At 37.1% G+C, this 19,708-nt stretch overlaps 2 protein-coding genes across 2 annotated transcripts in view; both read left to right on the top strand.

The window, feature by feature from the left end:
- The window catches only part of LOC139149487 (cytidine and dCMP deaminase domain-containing protein 1-like), a 696,744-nt gene that overhangs the window by 546,996 nt on the left and 130,040 nt on the right, over positions 1 to 19,708 (top strand). The window lies entirely within an intron of this gene.
- Positions 1,017 to 19,349, top strand: LOC139149458 (protein O-mannosyl-transferase 2-like). The gene is made up of 18 exons (XM_070721231.1): positions 1,017 to 1,431; positions 1,764 to 1,848; positions 2,723 to 2,827; positions 4,427 to 4,535; positions 4,984 to 5,158; positions 5,505 to 5,598; positions 6,324 to 6,430; positions 6,882 to 6,964; positions 7,171 to 7,280; positions 7,860 to 7,996; positions 8,519 to 8,597; positions 9,245 to 9,396; positions 9,983 to 10,071; positions 10,372 to 10,520; positions 11,063 to 11,228; positions 11,994 to 12,134; positions 14,088 to 14,199; positions 14,778 to 19,349. The coding sequence occupies exons 1-18, from the start codon at positions 1,355 to 1,357 to the stop codon at positions 14,881 to 14,883; spliced, it is 2,076 nt and encodes a 691-aa protein (XP_070577332.1). The 5' UTR covers positions 1,017 to 1,354; the 3' UTR covers positions 14,884 to 19,349.

Raw genomic sequence — 19,708 nt, 5'->3', positions numbered from 1 at the left:
CGTGAAGACAAAATTGTTTTAATTTACGAAGCTGTCGTTGAGGGCGCTAGACACTCAGCACAACTCATCGTCGACTAATATACCGCAAAAAATTTCGCAGTGTACCGCTCAGATGGCAATGGTTTCGGGGTCTATACGCACAACCCCCCCCCCCCCCCCCCCCCTCCAATGAAATGGTCCGTTCTCCGTGCCATCCTCCGATTTCGACGAAAGGAAATAATAATATTAAATTCAGGAGACACCCTTGGAACAGAAAGCTTTCTTCAAGAATTTCCATCCACAGTCATGAGTTTTCCTAAGCATAACTCAGGTGATCATTCATTAGACTTTGTGTAAACTTCATCCGTAGCTTCTTGTCAGTGCTATATATTTGGAGATAATTCGTACATCTGTGATGAAATTGTGAAAGTCAGTAAATCTGTAAACCTTTAAATTGTTATAGAAATACGCGCCTTGAAACCGATACACTGACACTTTCACAAACTTTAACAAAGGAAATTTAAATCGAGAGTTAGTTTTCCCAAGACTTCGGTTAATAAAAGGCAAGTTGGTGATACATATTAATCCATAGTTACTTGGGTTGGTTTGATCTTCCCCCCTTTTCGAGGATTGTTGTAATCTAATCTGGTTTAAATATAATGTCAAGATGGTGACGTGTCCACCTTGGCTTGTCCTTTGTTGTTCTCATCAGCTGTCCCGTTAGCTGACGAGAACAACAATGGGAACAAACAACAGTTGAGACATCACAACTTCTACTCACTATTTTTATTCGGATTTGTATACCGCCGTATTTTTTGAGACGTTTATAAGTGAATACAAAAAATATATAACTCTGTTGCTTCCATAAGCCAGGTGGTAAGCTGACAGAATTGCCAGATTTGGTCTTCTGTTGGATGGTTGACGTGTTATCATTTGACAATGTATCAAAAATACTCCATTCGATGAAAACAAAATCGTTTTGAATTTTATAAAACTGTCGGTGCTGGCGCTAGACATTCAAAACAGCTAAATGGGTCACAGTTGGGTCACAGCTGTTGTTCTACAGTTCTTTGGCGACCGTAGTACGTGAGCGCATGAAATGGTGCACCGTCGATGTCCTTCGATTCCGACGGATTGATGAGGTGCACCGATGCTGCAACATAAAAACCTCATGTAAGTATGTCAGATAAACCTATAAGAGAAATGAATCGAGCGAAAAATCGAAATACGAAATCAGTAGCAAAGGACAGTGTCTCCACGTCTGGTGCAAACGATACCAGCAGCAGCAGCCGTTCAACAGCAAGGCAGACTACTTCCGGTGGAATCTTTCGTCAGAAAAGCTGCTTAGTACAGTTACCAATGGCCCTGGTTCCAAATGGTCTGTCTGTGCCCTTGTCACTGCACTTGCCTTCGCCACACGCTGTATAAGATAGAAGAACCAGACCACGTTTGGTAAGTAATTGACCATGTGGTAAAAGTTAGGATTACCATTGTTAAAATAGGACAATAAACTTATTGTGATTCTGATATGTAATGAAGATCTATTTTTATGATGATGTCAGATGATGGTGATTAGGAGGAGGAGGAGGAGAGATGAGGACAATCATGATGATAAGGACAATGATGAGTTGCATTGCACTCACTGCACTCGTAACTGACCCATTTGATGGTTTATTATTCGTCAAACTTTACTCAAAATCAAAGATAAAGCAAAGTTGTAGCTGAAAGTTAAGTAATTGGCTGATGCATTCCAATAGTTTTACATTAATCTCTCCACATTACAGTTGGGATGAAACACATTTTGGAAAGATGGGAAGTTACTACATAAACAGAACATTCTTTTTTGATGTGCATCCACCACTTGGAAAGGTAAGTGTTGATTTGACAGTCAAAGAACTGGTGAGTTAAAATAATGAATAAACTCCACGGCTGTTTTAAGCCACTGCTTTATGTGTATTTCAATCTTCAAACTCGTTTTTCATCCCTTTTGGTCATTTAGTTTTTTATTGGGCCACATAAAAACTTGTCACCTCGAGTCATCACTCTCACAACTTTGAAGTAGTGGAATACTGGTTATGACATCACTCTTTCTGGGTGAAAACCTTAGCAGTTCATTAATGGAATTAACTTATATGTACCACTTCAAAGTAGTTTGTGCAAGATAAAATAAACCTAAAATAGAAGACTTAGACACATATAACTGAACTTGAACATCAAAATTTTATCATGTGTCACAAATAACTTCATAGACGTCCGATTAACACACAGTAAATGTATGAGCATGCTCTTGGTGCAGACACTAATTAACCCTTTAGTGCTGTAATTTTCCCATCAAATGTCTGAGAAACAGTTTGTAATTTTTATGAATTTTTCTGCAATTTTTTTGATAATTATGTATCAAATGGTTATAACTTTTCATTGGATACAGTTTTTGATCAAAATTTTGTGGAAATCAGAAATTGTAAGGAATGAAAAAAAAATCGTCTACCATATTTTATATGAAGGTGACAAAAATGGACTTGGCACTCAAAGGGTTAAGATAGACACATTTAACATTCACTGCCATGCCATTGCCTGAAAATGTCCAAGAACGCAATTTAGTTCAGCCTATTACTTATGGTAAGTTTCCGACAAAATGTACATGTAAAAGAAAAATATTTGACATACTGTTTATATAATAATAGAACATTAATCATATTAGGATTTGTGAGATTTCTAAATCTTTGAAGGAATTGTTACACAGATGCTGATTGGTCTATCAGGTCTTCTCACTGGATACAATGGTTCATTTGAATTTGAGAATCCGGGGGTCAAGTATGGAGACATCAATTATGTCGGCATGCGAACAGTGAGTATGGTAACACATCATTCATGTTTGCCATTATTCTGTGCAGAAAGCACATCTGTGAGATGAGAAGGTTGTACCAATATCGTTTGTACACAGGTGATCCTTGCCACATCAGGATTATATTTTCAGTCCCATCCTTTTTTCTGCTTCAGGATTCACTTAAAGTTCATTTGATTGAAATATTTTGGATCAACACATTTTTTCATTACTGGCCAATTCATTTTTTAACCAGCGATGTCAAGGTCATGTGAGATGTACGACTCGCGGACCGAATTTTCAAGTCTTCATGAGCATTTGCTTGTATTTTGATGATATCAGAAGGTCAAGTTCACTGACTGCCTTCACAGATTGCAGAAGATAGCAACGTATTTTCATAAATATATGTAAGGATCATCAAAATGGAGGGACGATACATTTTATATTTGCATCCATTGTAATGTCAGTCCTTCAATATACAAATTCATTGAATGCAATTAAAGAGGCACTCCCATTTGGTAACATTTTTAAGCATATTGTTTTAATGCCAACGGTCGATATTTGACGTGGCGACTGCGCGCGGATCGCGAGATATCGATAAAAACATGTCTTCAAAAAAGTAAAAGTTTGAATTCCGGTGGCCCACCTAAATTCAGCTTCCAAACATCGAACGTTCGGCACTGGGGCCATTGCCAACTAAGCTATGGAGTACGAGTCTACGCTAACGCTGCTGTACGCCACAGTACTACCCGCGTCGGTGATCGGTCATGCCCCGTGGGAGAAAGCTGAGTCTTACTGACTTGGCGTAAAAACGAAAAACAATTTTTGCTGATTCCACCAGAGTTCGCATAGGTGACTGCACAGTTACGTGCGGTTGATACATAGCGGCAGCCGCGTGGTATGCATAGACGCATACCACGCGCGCGGCGTACTGTGTGGCAGACGACAAAATGTAGTCATCAGAGGCGGCTAATATTTGACACGTAAAAACTAATGTTTATGTGGTATTGGTTTAAAATATGATACAACTGATTTAGAATAATGAAAACGACAAAAACTAAGGATAAGTTTTCAAAAACTTACCTGAGGTAAAGGCATAATGCTGTATATAAAGTCTTTGCAGTGGGAAGTAAATTAATTGCGTCCTTCGGACTTATTGTAGACTCCCTAGAATATCGTCAATTAGCACAACAACAAATCTTCGGGGGATTTCGGGTCAAAATCAGGAACGTAAATGTAAAGGATCATAAAACTTCGGGATGTGAAATATACGCTCGGGAAATGACATATTTTTATCTATATCTCGCAATCCGCGCGCTGTCGCCACGTCAAATATCGACTGTTGGCATTAAAAAAATATGTTTTAAAAATGTTACCAAGTGGGAGTGCTCTTTAACAAACTGGTGTTTTGGATGAATATTCTAGGCCCTGCTCATGATTGCAAAATGAGTTTGGTCAGTGTTCTTTACAAAGCAATGAGATGAACATCTTTCAAAAACGAGCTTTAAATTACAAAATCTATTCCTAACCTGTCATTTCTAATTTTGGTCACAAAAGAAGAAATGCACTATTTTTGGAAATAATTGAATACTGACAGTATAATGTTTGTTTTTCTCTTTACAGTTTTGTGCAATTCTAGGGTCATTGATCGTACCTCTGTCCTATCTCACTGTGTTTGAATTTTACAACTCTGTCACTGCCGCATTTTTGACCAGTCTTCTCATAATATTTGGTAAGGATAACTTGTCTGTCATAGCCTCATCATGTGAGATGTGCTTGGGGTAGAAAGGGGAGTAAGTAGAGAGTGGTCTTTGGAGATTAGAATAGAAGGAAGGAGGGAAAGCGAAAATCTGCATTTTGAATGGTTGATGTCAGATAGGTCTAGTTATCTTAAGGTTGCTCCCTGCCTTTCTAAAATTAAGAATATGTTGCAAGTTTTCTCGGTTTTTCTTGAAAGGGGAAAGGATGAATATTCATGATTTTCATTCCAAAGTCTGTTCAGATTTTTTGAACTGAAGAATTGAATAACATGATAGAAATATACCAATACACAAAAATTGAATTATCCTAACACACTCTCTGTCTTACAGTTACACTTATTCATCAAAATCTGCAGCTAACAGCCAGTTTTCTGATCATTGGCAGTAATTCAGTAACTTGCCCTGCTTTGTTCTCTACAGATACTGGATTTTTAACTTTATCACAGTATATTCTTCTGGATCCAATTTTGATCTTTTTTATTACAATTGCAACGTACTGTCTGGCCAAGTTTGATAAAATTCAAGACAAGCCATTTACAAAATGGTGGTGGTTTTGGCTTACAATGACTGGAGTCTTCCTTGCCTGTGCTTTCAGGTATGTGTATTTGCCAACATTGGACACTGAGGGCGCTAGTCTTTGTTCATTCTGTACGCTATGAGTTATTGTGTATCAAAAAATGTCAAATTGGAGACACTTTTGAGTACTCTTATTGAACTTGTAAATAACAAAAGTATGTGCCAATGATGTTCTTTCATAACCTTCAATTTTTCTTCTGAATTCAAAATTTGTGTTGCATAAACAAACAAAGCTAAAACTTTCCGTTATGTTTGCATGGAATCTTTCTGAGTGAATAATTTTGATCTTGATCAAATTTACCATTACTTGACCTTGACACACCGCCTCCCCCTTTTCTAATTTATTGGGTTTTTTTCATTTCCAGCGTGAAATGGGTTGGATTATTTGTAATATTACTGGTGGGGCTGAAAACAGTTTTTGATTTGTGGCAGTTGCTTGGAGACTTGTCACTGAGTAAGGTAGGTATAGGCGTGATTTTTGACCTGCAGTGTCACGAAAGAAATTCTGCATATCTCAGTATGGTAATGTCCCATCCACCTTTTACAAACTTTCTGTGCACCAAGAAATACAGAGTAATATGAAATACACGTCATACTAAAATAGAAGAACAAAGAGAGAGAATTTGAAAGAGAAGAAGAATCTGTTTTTCTGCCAAAATCTTACAGTTCACTGTCATCAGACTGTATGAAGTTGACAGTTCACTGTCATCAGACTGTATGAAGTTGACAGTTCACTGTCATCAGACTGTATGAAGTTGACAGTTCACTGTCATCAGACTGTATGAAGTTGACAGTTCGCTATCATCAGACTGTATGAAGTTTTTCAGTGTGTTCACTTGATCACGTATGTCAAAACCATCTGCCGCAAGTTGCATTTCATTTGAAACGCTCAGTTTTTTCAATATACATTAACAGTCTAAATATGCGCATGTATTTTTGAAATATCCAAATTATACCGATTTAGTTTTTCCAAACTTGAATTTGCCTTATGTTCAGAGATGTCATTGGCACAAAATTAAAATCAATGGAAAGGGAACGATTATAAAAATAGTCAATACTCAGCAAGCACCTTTGTGATGATTACCCAACATTTCTTCCTGCAAAATAACCTGTCGATTAGTCACTCCAATAACACGACAAAACAATTTGACTAAATAATGGACTTATTCTCCTTTTTTTCCCAGACGATCCTACTTCATCACTTCCTTGCCAGAGCTCTTTGTTTAATCATGACTCCAGCGTTAATTTATATGGGATTCTTTGCCGTCCATTTCAAAGTGTTAGCATTCAGGTAATTTATGCACATCATATGATATCTGTAGCATAATGCAGCCAAGTGTTACCAGCAATTTGGATATTATCATTTTATTTCATCCGTAGAAGCTGTAATGTTGTCGCCATGACATGTAGTTTACAAATGAGAGCATGATTCCACTGCTTGAAATCAGTATCATCATAAAAGTTACTGATCAAAATTCACTTCAATGATTCAAATTTCTTTAGCATCTGACAAGTTGCAAAATATTAAGTGAATTAATTCTGTCCTTCTGTGGAAATGTCAATCAAAATGATAAAGAGACTGACTTTATGATGCTGTTGACTATAAAATCAGTTTACAACCTTACAGAGAAGGAGTCCATATCAATTCTTGAGTGAAAACTTTTCTTCTCAGAGATACTAATTAATACTGTGTTAAGGTATATGCCGTGAATGTGTAATCAATTATTGTTTGTCCTCAACAGTGGTTCTGGTGATGGATTTTTCAGCTCAGCTTTTCAGTCTACCCTGATTGGTAACAGCCTCTACAAAGCCTCAATGCCACAAGGTTGGTTACTTTCCATGTTTTTCACAGTTAGTATTCAACACATTTTTTCCCATTACATTATTTCAAAACATAACAGATTCGCCTCAAAGATTTTTTAATTTTGTGTTCATGTTAATCACATGAGTTGTTGTTGAAGTATCAAGGTATCATGTTTGTCTAGATAGAAGTTGATTTAAAAGTAATCATCTGTGAGTCGTCTCTTTCAGATTTAGTCTATGGTTCCATCATTACACTGAAAAACCAACGACCAGCAGGTGGTCTGCTGCACTCTCATTGGCACCTCTACCCAGAAGGCAGTGGTGCCATGCAACAGCAGGTAATGTCTTATAAAGTATATACTCTTAGGCTGGTTCTAGTTACAGTCAACCGATCAAACACTGCCTTGCATTTCAGGCTTTACATGATGTCAAAGAGCAAGTATATTTGCATTTTGTAACTGTAGATTCTCCTACAGACTCCCACAATATTTTTTGACATCTTTAAACTCGTACCACTCCTTGAGTGAAATGTTAATCAGTGAGTGCAGGCTTGAACCATTTATCTGTTAAAGTTAACCAAAGTCTTTCATGTTACTCCAGTGATATATGAAAGACAAAACTGATTAGGGATGCGATTGCTTTAGCCATTTCAAGCCATTGGAATGCGCCATGACGACCCCCCCCCCCACACACACACACACACTGAAATTTGAAAGCTGAGAACAGAGAGGGAACCAACATTTACATCTGTAAAGAGCTCAGACTCTCTCACAGAATCTTGGTAACAGAGCTGGGCTACACTCACCACAAATTGTCAAGTGTAGGAGATGACCCCACTATGTCAACATAAAAAGATTGTGAGAGAAGACGATGGAAATTCTGGCTGATAACTTTTCAATATTCTTGGGCGATTCCAGATCACTGCCTATACACATAAGGATGAAAATAACAAATGGATAATCAAGAGATTTGACCGAGATCCAGAGAAAGGAGACATGCAAAAACCTGTGGAATATGTGAAGAATGGAGATTTTATACGACTTGAACATTTGGTGTAAGTAGAGAAAACAATCTCACAGACCATGCCTTTTTATCTGTTTTAACCTTTACTGGCAATGCTAAAATAAACATAGGTATCCAGTTTGTCATTCATAATCTTTTGATTTTTCCTTCTATTATCAATTCACTTTCTTATCGCTGAATGTGTTCTGTGTCACTCTAAAATACATTATTTGTATGTATTCCTTGGTTTTCATAGTATCATAGTTTCTATGGTTGAAGTTTTTTATGTGTACAGTTATTTTGTTCAGCCTGTACAGAATGCTGTGCACAAGATCCATGTATCTGCTGTGAAGGTGATATGCAAAGAGCATGATATGATGTGCCTACTATGAAAATTTGCCCTCACAATATCAGTACTGGTAACAAATTTTGCGTGCTTTATAACTTTTACTGACATGATCAAACAACACACCAATGAATACAGATGTACATTCATCAGAAACTTTATTTTGATGAGACTTTCAAGTGATCAAATTTTCGAAAACCCGACACCACATGTACGTTGTCTTCTCAGGACACGAAGAAATCTTCACAGTCACAGAGAACCTGCTCCTCTGACACCAAGACATCAGCAAGTCACAGGTTATGGCGAGGTATATGTTATCTTTTTTCTCCGTTTTAAGTGATTGTCGTAATGAACAGTTTAGTCATAATAACCATTTCTCATGCATAGTCAAATCAACTCATATATTCAAATGAATGCAATTTTTATAAGTAAGGAAATTTGATTCGTAATTCCTAATTTTCACGTACATGTGAATTCAAAAGCAGACAATTTTTATAAATTGCAAATGGCAGTTATAGACAAACCACTTGCTGGTTATATATGGTACATGTATAGTACAGTGCTAGATGCAACATTCTGGCTATGGCTACAAAACGTTGTTTTCATCAGAGCTGCAGTGTGGATAACATCACTTTCCTTTAGTTCTTGCTCTGTCAGGCAGATGTCATCATCTGTATCAAGACATAGTCAAATTCATATCAATATCGTGAAATTGGAAATGAAAGATACTCGGACAAGCCAACCATAAACACACAAATGCAGAACACACAAATGCAGAGCAGCAACTCTGTGGTTCACTTTCCATACATTATGTTAGATCAAGTTACAGCTAGGTAGCCTCAGTTATCCAGTCTACGTACAGTATAGAGAACAAGTCATTTTCCCTAACCTTGATATTTTTTCTGGTTTTTTTTTACAAAACTGATCAAACTGTCTCTTGTTTTTGACTTCCAGGATGGCATAGGTGATGTCAATGACATTTGGAAGATAGAGATAATTGATGGCCCAGACAATGTCTATATCAAAACAGTGCGTACCACAGTGAGGCTGATTCATTACGTCACTGGATGTGCCCTCCACTCACACTCCAAAACTCTACCCAAATGGTAAATGCCAATGTCCTCTTTTACTCAATTTTATTTTCATCCTGGTCTTCTTGATTTTAGAGGGGCCCCTTTTAACATTGGAAGGTTTCAGCAGCATCTGTCAATTTACCATCAAACATTACTTATTACCAGTATAATTCTTGCTGTAACGGTGTGCAATTCTTCTGTTCTGTTTTGGTGGTATACACTGAATAGTATCAGTGCTACTTCACTGGACGATTGTTTCAGAATATCAGTGTAATCTTCTTTTAAATGTCAGATTACCATTCAATTTTATCAGTGTAATTACCATCCAAATTTAACAATAGGATACGTAGAATACAAGTCATGATGAGACAGTATTGTTCAATTATCTTCTAGAAAGACTGAATCATAGTGATGTCCAGATTTTGAGATTGTTAATGCCCTGTTAAGTGTTTTTTCAGATTGTTACATACTTGTACAATCCCAATCTCCAACATAGTACCTGTTAGCTGAAGTGGTGCAAAAACCATTTGTGAACACCAAGGAAAATGTTGTATTTCATAAACTGCTCAATTTCTAATGCTGCACAAACCTAGATTTGTGAATTTCTTTTCAAAATCAGGGGTTGGGAGCAGTTAGAAGTCACCTGTAATCCGCATATCAGAGATAAGAAAAACCTGTGGAATGTAGAAGACCACATAAATGAAAGATGTGAGTTAATTATGCCTCTGTGCATTTACCGTATAAGTTCTGCTTTCTCAGCATGCATGATGGTTACATTGCAAAGGAGTGTTGTAGCCTGTATTTACAGAAGCCAATCAGTAACATCGCTGCAAAAAGTGCACTGCAAAAGCTGTATTGTGCTTGGGCATGTTCCCTTGGTAAACGTGGCTGTCATTCGGGTTTTACCATATATGGATATACACTACCATGGTAACTGAGAAATGCTTTAAACCTTATGATGGCATGCTACATTTGTCGTTTACTCTTTGATACCTGGTTCAATTTCAGTACCAAACAGCAGTTTTGAAGTGTTTGCTCCGTCGTTTTTGGAGAGTTTTCTTGAATCACATGCGGTGATGGCGCAGAGTAACAGTGGGCTGAAACCCAAGGAAGGTGAAGTCACTTCAAGACCTTGGCAGTGGCCCGTTAATTATAAGGTAGTGGTAACAGCTGCAGTTTTTCAATCACATTATTGAAACCACTGAATTTTCACATGATACTGTTGATTTCCATGGCAACATTTGACCTCTCAAGAAGTAGTTTAAAGCCAGATTTGGTTAATTACAGGCACTTGTGCTTACAGGGGCTTAGCAGTGTGTGTACCAATGGTAGACCATGGTGAAATGTAAATACAGCAAAATTACTGTGCAAAAGCTTCTGAGTTGTCACTGGTTTTTACTGCAAGTCCAACTGCCTTTAAGCATTAAGTTGTGAGAACATGCAGATATTGCAATGTACAGGAAAGTTTCCAACCGCTGATAACCTAGAACTTGATGTTGCAGCATCATAGTTTATACCACAGTGGTATTGTAGACCCAGCAGCATCTTTAAAATATTTCCAGTTCAGATATTTGATTGTAAAATATCAAACCTTTCAACTTGAGACATACTTTTCAGGATATATTTTGTAAACTGGTGGGAAATCTCATTGAACAATGTAAGCAGTTGTTTCAAGGACATGCTACTGCTCTTTTTACAGGGGCAAAGGTTCTCCGGTGTGAATGAGACTGACTATCGTGTCTATTTACTGGGCAATCCCATCATTTGGTGGAGTAATCTAGCCGCCATTGGTGTATTCTGCACATTGGCATTTGTATTTGCTGTCATGGCACAAAGAGGGATAGAAGGCACTGGTAAATATGAAGGTGAGTTATCATCTGATGCTTTCATATGGAGTGATTCCGATCTGCATTTTGTGCAAAAACCATCAAGAAAGAGAATTGATGAAGTTCCAAAAATAAAACACACCAACCATGAGTAGTTTCCAAAATCTAATTTTCACAAACTACCAGTCTGCCCTCTAAATTTACATCATTTCTTATCACTTGCAGTGAATTAAAGACCCTTTAGCATTCTGTTTTTTCAACAAGATGGTTTGAAATAAAATACAACTTATGTAAAAATGCTTAATACTGAAGTGTGACTTCAGATCATACATGGGCAAGAGGTGAACACACAACTTTGACTTTAACAACTCAATAATTTTAGAGTTGTACCTCCTCTGTTACACGAATATGCACCCAAATTTTAATGGCCCTAATCCATCGCCAAGAATTTACTGGTGTCGCTTTCAAAGACACTATAACTCAAAAACAGGAATCAAAGCATCTCTCAGAAGATTCGATGTATTCTTTCGGTAAGAAAAATACAAAAGGATACAGCTAATGGGACTTTGCTGTGTATCAGCACTATACCAGTACCAGAACATAGGGTACCATGTAAACTTTCCTGCTAAATCAGTGGTACGTCTTTTTAGTTTAGCAGAATCATGGCTAACTAACACATATTTGTCGTTCACAAAGGAACATAGATATATCAGTCCTAAATACTTAAATTAGTTAAGCACAAGTTCAAAACACTTCTACATTTTATTTTGTCACATGTGCTGTTCTCCTTCCTCTACAATTTAGAGTTGAAGAAGAAATTCCTGTACAGCTGTACCTGGTTCCTGATTGGCTGGGCACTGCACTATTTTCCGTTTTATCTGATGGGAAGAGTTCTCTACTTTCATCATTATTTTCCTGCTATGGTGTATAGTAACATGTTGACCGGTATGTACTGTCATGAATTGTGCGGCTTTGGTGAGATACTACCGGTACCATACCTTGTAACAGTTAGACATATCTACTGCTTTGCCTGATTGTATTATGTTGTGTTGCACTTCTACTAGTCTACCACAGCTTTTACTGTTACGTCAATGGTTGCTCTGTGTTATAATGCTCCTAATATGGTAGACATGTCGACATGACTGGTTATTGCCCCTCTTTGTAGCCGTGTACTGACCATTGCATATATTACGCTGCTTCTCTACAGTGTGTTAATTAAAGTGGCATCATCTTTTTTTAACATCATTCAAACGAGTTTAGTGGTCATTATCAGACCTTTGCAATTACATTCAGATTTTAATTGTGAAGATAAGAAACTGAGAAGTTAGCAGTTTGCTGGCCCACTGGATTTTTGATATCCAAAGAGCCATTTCTCATCTCTGGCACTCTGGTAATCTCAGCTAAGTTGTACAAACATGTCTTCAACCCACAGTGTGCAGTGTTGCACAGTGTAGTGGCAGAGGTGATAACCGTTTGTCTCCTTGACTTCCTACAACACAATACAATACAATACAAGACAGTGCAATACAATACAGTACAAATCAATACGATACAATACAATACAATACTATACAATGCAATAGCTCTTTATTATCCCCAAAATGTGGGCAATTCTTCCTTTTCCTAGAATATGATTAAATGCAGAGCCTGCCTTTTGAAAGGCGCGAAGCTATGGCGACGTTCATTGTGTAAGTGGATACAAAACAGGAAACACGTGGACACACGCTCCAGAAAATGTTGCTTTTTAGGTTTTCCCGCCGCAAAAATGCAGACTGGCAAGTGGTTTGCGCGAAGCTGCTGCTGATCAAACTCTGTGGTCATATTCAAATTCTAATGCGTCTGGGAGACAATTTTGTACAAAATACAAGCATTGGCGGTGGGGAATCAATGACCATTGGCGATTTGAACAGACCATCAATTAAACGTTTGTGTATAAACTCTGTTTGCAGGATTAGCAAAAGGTAACAAAAGGTTGAGATCAGTTAATGTTAAAGAAATCAAACATCGTACAGACCAAGTGTTTGATTGGGAGGAGAACTCCACTAATGTGAGAACCTTGGATTGAAAATTACGGCTTTAATCCTATTTGAGCACCAAAGTCAATTTTTTTGTTGCCTTTATAAAATGTACCCTAGTCAGTTTTTTTTTCAGATTTTTGCCAAAATTTTGATATAAAATTTAAGCCAATTAAATATGATGTCCATTTGGTCCAAAATTATAAAAAAATTACAGAAAAGTTCATAAAAATTGATAAAATGATGCACTAAAAGTTTGGCAGGAAAAAATTACAGCACTCAAAGGGTTAATTAGAGCTGTCTGCTAAAAATTAGAAACAGTAAATGAAATGTGGGATCCTATAGTTCACGTCCTGAAACCGTCCTTCTTTAGCTCTACTTCAGATGAAGAACTCCTGACACCCAGGTCATACACTATATTATTGTTATCTTCAAAATACCATGAACCATCAAAAGATTGTTACAAAAAGACAATACCATACTAAGACTGATGTAATTTTATTTTACTTTCCATAAATGCTGTCATGATATTCACTACCACAGCTATGAATAAATATCAGTAAAACAATTGACACCCATTTGCATCCTGAATCTTCATCGTAAGTAATCACTTGAATAGACTCAGGACTATGCTTTATTCAACACAAAACTTAACATTACAATATTCTGAAAACTGCTGACACCCAGGTTCATTTGGCAGAAACTGTTATGCCCTTATCATTGTCAGTAAATCTTTAACTGCCAAAACATGTACACCCAATCATGAAATTGTCACAGCGGTATTTCAGAACTTCACCATAGAGAGCAGTGCATCACCCTATAGACTGTAATAACGGTAGATACCATCCAGTGACGCTCTCTCTTACCACTTGGTATTTTATAGGTGTCCTATTGGATTATGCGTTATCAGGCCTTCACAGCTACAAACTGCCATACTGTAATATCAATATGTACATGGCTGGCAATGCAGTTATTGTCGCAGTGATCATTCAAAGGTGAGAATCCTTGCTTATGTTCTGGTGAAAGTTTTCAATATTTATCAAACATATAATAGGGGTGTAAATATCCCTTCAAACTAGAGTTCGTCGTTTTCCACACAACATTCTAACTTTAGGTGTGCTTCTTTTCGTACATTCCCAGATATTTAACCCTTTGAGCTCCAAAGTCAATTTTTATCGACTTTATAAATATAACCCTGACAACTTTTTCAAAAGAATTTTCCAAAATTTTGATCAAAAACTGTAGCAGATGAAAAGTAATGTCCATTTTGGTCTAAAATTGTCAAACAATTACAAAAAATCCATAAAAATTGGTAAACTTTGCACTACAATTTTGGCGGGAAAATTTACAGCCCTCAAAAGGTTAAACTTTTATATGATGAGGATGTCCCTGCAAAGTATAGGGGCAATTAATCCTGGTACATTTTTAATGGAGATTAGAGTACAGTAAAAGTTATGTTAATTAAGGTTATTATTGAAAAAATCTTCTGTCTTGGTTACTTTAAAAGTAGATTTGAAGGCTATTTTCCATTCACAATTCTGACTCTATTCTTGGAATATGTTTTTACTTTCAGTTTTGCCCTTTTTTATCCACTTTCATATGGGATGCATGGAGAGCTGGCAGAAAATGTGAACAGTACAATGTCAGGATTGAAGTGGATGGAATCATGGGAAATATAGCTACGTATTTGTGGAGTACATGTGGTTCATTTACTAACCATGCAAGATAATGGGATAATGCCGCTTATACCAAGGTCATGATACATTGTCTGCATTCTCAATAACAATTCATGTTTCCTCTTATACTTGAGGGGGCATTCTGTGTACAAGGGTAACATTCCGGGATTTGCTGTTTCAATTCAGAACATGCCAACAACACAGCCAAGGGATCTATCTGTGTGGACACGTACAATCTCCGATAAAGTATGTTTATTATCCAAGTATTAATTGCTTTGCATAGCAAAGTTAATGCCGGAGAAAGAATGTATGGAAAGCCAAGACAACAGGAAGCTCTAGATGCTTGAGTGATATTTACTATCAGCATCAGTATTCAAAATTGAGATAGGTCTGATAGACAAAGGTCTGATAGACAAAGGGCTTGTACAAAAACGCCATATCACACGGTGCTTACCTAAACAGTCTTCGCTGGTTTTGAACTTTCACGTTTGCCTGTTTGAAACAGGCATATAAAACCCAACTTCAAAGAAATAAAGTGACGCCATAAAAGCAGACAAAATTAACTAAGATGAAACAAGTGCAGTAAGCCCTATGACTGGCTACAATTGCGGTTTAGATGTGTTTGGTGGGGAAGACCCCTCTACTGTGTCAACAAAGTAGGGTCATCTACAGCAGTGATTTGGCTCAGATGAGTGAGAACTTGCCTGTTTGTTTCAGCATTAAACTTTAATTGTCTTAGTGGCTTTCCCTAAGGTTCCTCCCTATCCGCATGATGGCTTTTATGATGCTTTTCCTGAATTCGTCTATAGTTTGGAAGTACCTTTTATTATGGTGCTCCTCTTTACTCTTCTGTAGTCGATGTGATAGTACTGCTGTAGAATATATTCCACAGAAATCAAAACTATTATCGGACAAAGAGTTGATGGATAAAATAACCTTGTGCCTTCATTGTTGGCGTGCAGGCCTGCTGATGACTGTACGTTTAATTGAGAGCATTGATAATTTGTGATAATCAAGTTACATTATTCAAATGGCAAAACTCTGGATGTATCCCTTGAAAATTGAATTTTGTAGACCATGCTATGTTTTCAGTCTCATTAAATCAAAGCCATGGGTGAATGTGTACACCAAACAAATTTTTCTGGTATGGAGCTTATGCTGAGAAATTCCTACCCAAACATGAATCACTGTCTGATAATCATATAAATAACAAAGGTACGGAATCCATTGTGATCGAACATGACCCATTCATGGAGCTTTTTTCCTGAATGTGCCATTCACATGACAAAACACAAGCTCGGTGCAAGTGATGTACCCATGATGTTATAAATGTGCCTGTTTACTTGATAATTAAGCCTGCATTTAAATGTAATCACACATTTGGTGATTTCAAAGGAAGCATGTATTTTTCTCACATCAAAACGTCATCCAGCCATAGACCCTTAAAAACGTTTTTCTCGAGGGTCTATGATCCAACAGACATTCTAATCAATTCTGTCAGCTTCAGTGTTGTGTTACCAATCCACTGTTGGTTTTTCCTGACTGTTTCGCAAAGCCAATCACAACACAAATTTCCAAACTTTGGTATAATCAGCCTTGAAATACCATGAAATTCCCAAAACTTCGTCATGAATAAGAAGCGAGATCGCTTTTACAGGCTATCATTATAGAAAGTTATTGCACGACAAGTGATTGCCAAGAGACAAATGGGTGTAAATGCAGGTAATACGGCTTAATGGGATTATTTAATATATAATGGAGAAGATTGGAATATTTTACCATGGAGAAATCAATGCTAAAGTCACAGCTTTTTGGAATTTCAGTGATCACCTCAATTAGGCGTTCATTTCGTTTTTTAAACAAACAAACCTGTGTGCATCTAGAGTACATGTGTATGATGTTTATGAAAAACACCAACGAAATTTATTCCACTCAAAACAAAATTCTTCCATTAGCCTTCCAAACCCAAGGCCCTTGGTGCTAGAATTAACGCAATGAGAGTTCTGTGCAGTGTGTAATTGTTAAAGGCTACAATGTACCATGGTGACTGGGGGACCTACAAGAAGGAAAAAATGCTTATTTTAAGCTGTTCTTTAGACAGAATATTTACTGCCATGTGTCTAATTACTGTATTTGACATGCATTGTACTTTTCAAAGGCTTTTTTGTCAATTGACATTCTACAATATTAAATTTTATTCCCATATTTTTTCAAAAGACTAAGTGTACTTTCTTTATCCTCTACTTCTTCATTTCTGCAGTTTTGATAGATATATTTTTGTTGAATCTTTTTTTTGTGACAGTGAACTGACCATGCTCAGAGTTTTCTAGAACCTTTTTATCTGAACAATCTTTTTTGCGCCTTTCACCTCTACAGAAGTTATAGGGCCTTTAGCTGTAACTTTTGATGATTCAAGTTTTTCACAATACTTGTTCCACTTTCCAAACCATATGCATTATTAGATACACAGTATTCAGGAGGCAGCATTGAGAAGCTAAATAGTAGGTTTTTACCTTGCTTTGGGGAACAAGAACTTGCAATTTACATCAAATATAGGCAAAGATAGCGAAAAGGCATTAAAGGCCCATGAGCTACAACGCTGCGAAATTTGTCCAACCTCCATTTTCCTCCTATATTCATTGCAATCTGCAAATTGAACAATATAGTCATTAACTATGCCTCAACAACGTTTGCTTGTGGCAGAATAGGCAAGAAATTTAACACATTTTTGTTCATTTTGAAATATCCTGCCGTTTTCAAAATGTTGCCATGTTATGTGAAAAACGGGGAATTTTTTGTCAAAGTGGAGTGAATCCATTTCCCGTCCTTTCAGTGGGTTGCACCATGTTGTATTTGTAAAGATTCAAATGTGTACAATGTACCCATTTACGCTGTTTATCATGTAGTTGCATGGAGGCAGCCATATTTGGGTGAATGCAGCACCCGTTATTATTTGTGTTACTGAAACCTCCTCATGCAGCCCTACTTAGTGGATAATTGCAAGAGTAAGCATTTCTGAGTAAGAACATTTCTATGGACTAATTTTAATCTAAATGTAAAATCATGAAAATAATGCAAAAATGCCAAAAGTTGCAGCTCGTACGTGTGCCTTTAAAGATTTCAGCAACTGTCCTGTTAAGTAGGAAATTTATGCAGAAGTGTCAACTTCCAACCCCCACCTCTGCAGGGTTATGTCCAGGATTTGGAAATCATTCTTAGGATACTCCAACCTCAGGCAAAACAATCAAGACATACCACCCCCCCCCCCCCCCCCCCAGCAAATCCAATACAGTCCTGTATGCACTGAGTTCTAATTAGGTTTGATCTGTAGAACATTCCAGAGGTGAATGAGCTCAGACACTATGCACAGACAGATATAGGCCTAGGCCCTAATGGAGTGTATAGCATATTATGATATAGCTTTGTCAATACTTGTGAATTTTATGACGTCATCCGCTAGCTTGTGACTGGTAATGTGTGGGCCCAGATATTTTCTGCATCTTCCAATTCCCTGAAATTGCCAAAACTATAAGATAATAGCAATGACGCATGCCTGTAACCCCTTCCAATTTAGACCATAATTGACTGAAGCAAACTTTGGACTTCATATTGTACTTAGCTTCGCCTTGTACATCGTCTTGTGCAAATGTTCTTTTCGTTGATTATTGTCCGGGATCGGGTACATTACATCTTTAAGCTTATATTATGTGCGACTGGTGCGTAAATTGCACAAAATCATCGCTGATGCTTCCCATCGGGGCCACCTTTTCCAGCTTTTTCCTTCTGGGAAACGTCACAGATTTTTGAAGTGTAGGCCTAGAACAAATCGTTTTAAAAACAGTTTTTTATCATAGAGCAGTTCAAAACTGTCATGTCAAAATCTAATTTTCTTCTGTTTAGTGTTAGGCCTATTGGTCTGTTTTTTTTATTGGCTTGGAGGTTTTATACTGTCACTTTTTTGTGTGTGTATCACTCTATGTTTTATGCATTGGCGAGGCACATTCCTTTACAAATCGTTGTTCGAATCGGCAAATAAAGTACTATTATTATTATTAGGCCTACTATTATTATTATTAAATCTTGTAAATAATGAAATGTGAATTTTAACAATAAATAATAGTATGTCCCGTATGCGTAAAAAGCCGCAGATGAACTTACTTCACTGTAGTAAGCTTACAATCACTTGACGGGTAAGCTTACGGGTATGGGTAACAACACAGGGACCTAGAAGTCTGGTTGTTGTGTTGTTGTATGTATTGTTGTTGATGTTTAAGCTTATTAGTCTTCTTCTTGTTGTTGTTGTTGAACAATAAAATTCAACGAACAGAGCTATTGTGTTGTTGTTGTTGTTTCAAACGTAATGTAGATGTCCTAAGCACAGGTCCAGTAGGCATAATTTGTGATGATTTTTTCCTATGAATATTAATTAATATGAATGTTACAGAATATTAAAACTTTTTTACACACAATATCGTCTACTTTGTGTAAATGCCATCTGGAAACTCCATTGTTTTGATAATTATGATTATGAAAAATTATGATTATGATTAATAAAGTCATATTTTACACATTGTAATGTGCTTATGTGAACAACCCTCTGGAACCCTCATACAGTTTCACAATCTATGCCAAAATATACAAGTGACACCATTGCCCAGGTTCAGTCTACGGCGAGAGTTACCATTACCCAGGTTCAGTCTACGGCGAGAGTTACTACACAGTGTACACTGTGTAGTAACTCTCGCCGTAGAGTTACCGTTGCAACTTGAGGTGTTTCTCGCTTCTGTACACTCGTCTATGGTGGAATAGTCCCAGAGCTGAATAGCCC

Source organism: Ptychodera flava, chromosome 14 (assembly GCF_041260155.1).
Source record: "Ptychodera flava strain L36383 chromosome 14, AS_Pfla_20210202, whole genome shotgun sequence".
In the NCBI taxonomy this organism is placed as follows: domain Eukaryota; kingdom Metazoa; phylum Hemichordata; class Enteropneusta; family Ptychoderidae; genus Ptychodera; species Ptychodera flava.
The sequence above is the reverse complement of the archived record's forward strand: the minus strand, read 5'-3'. Positions and strand labels throughout refer to the sequence as shown.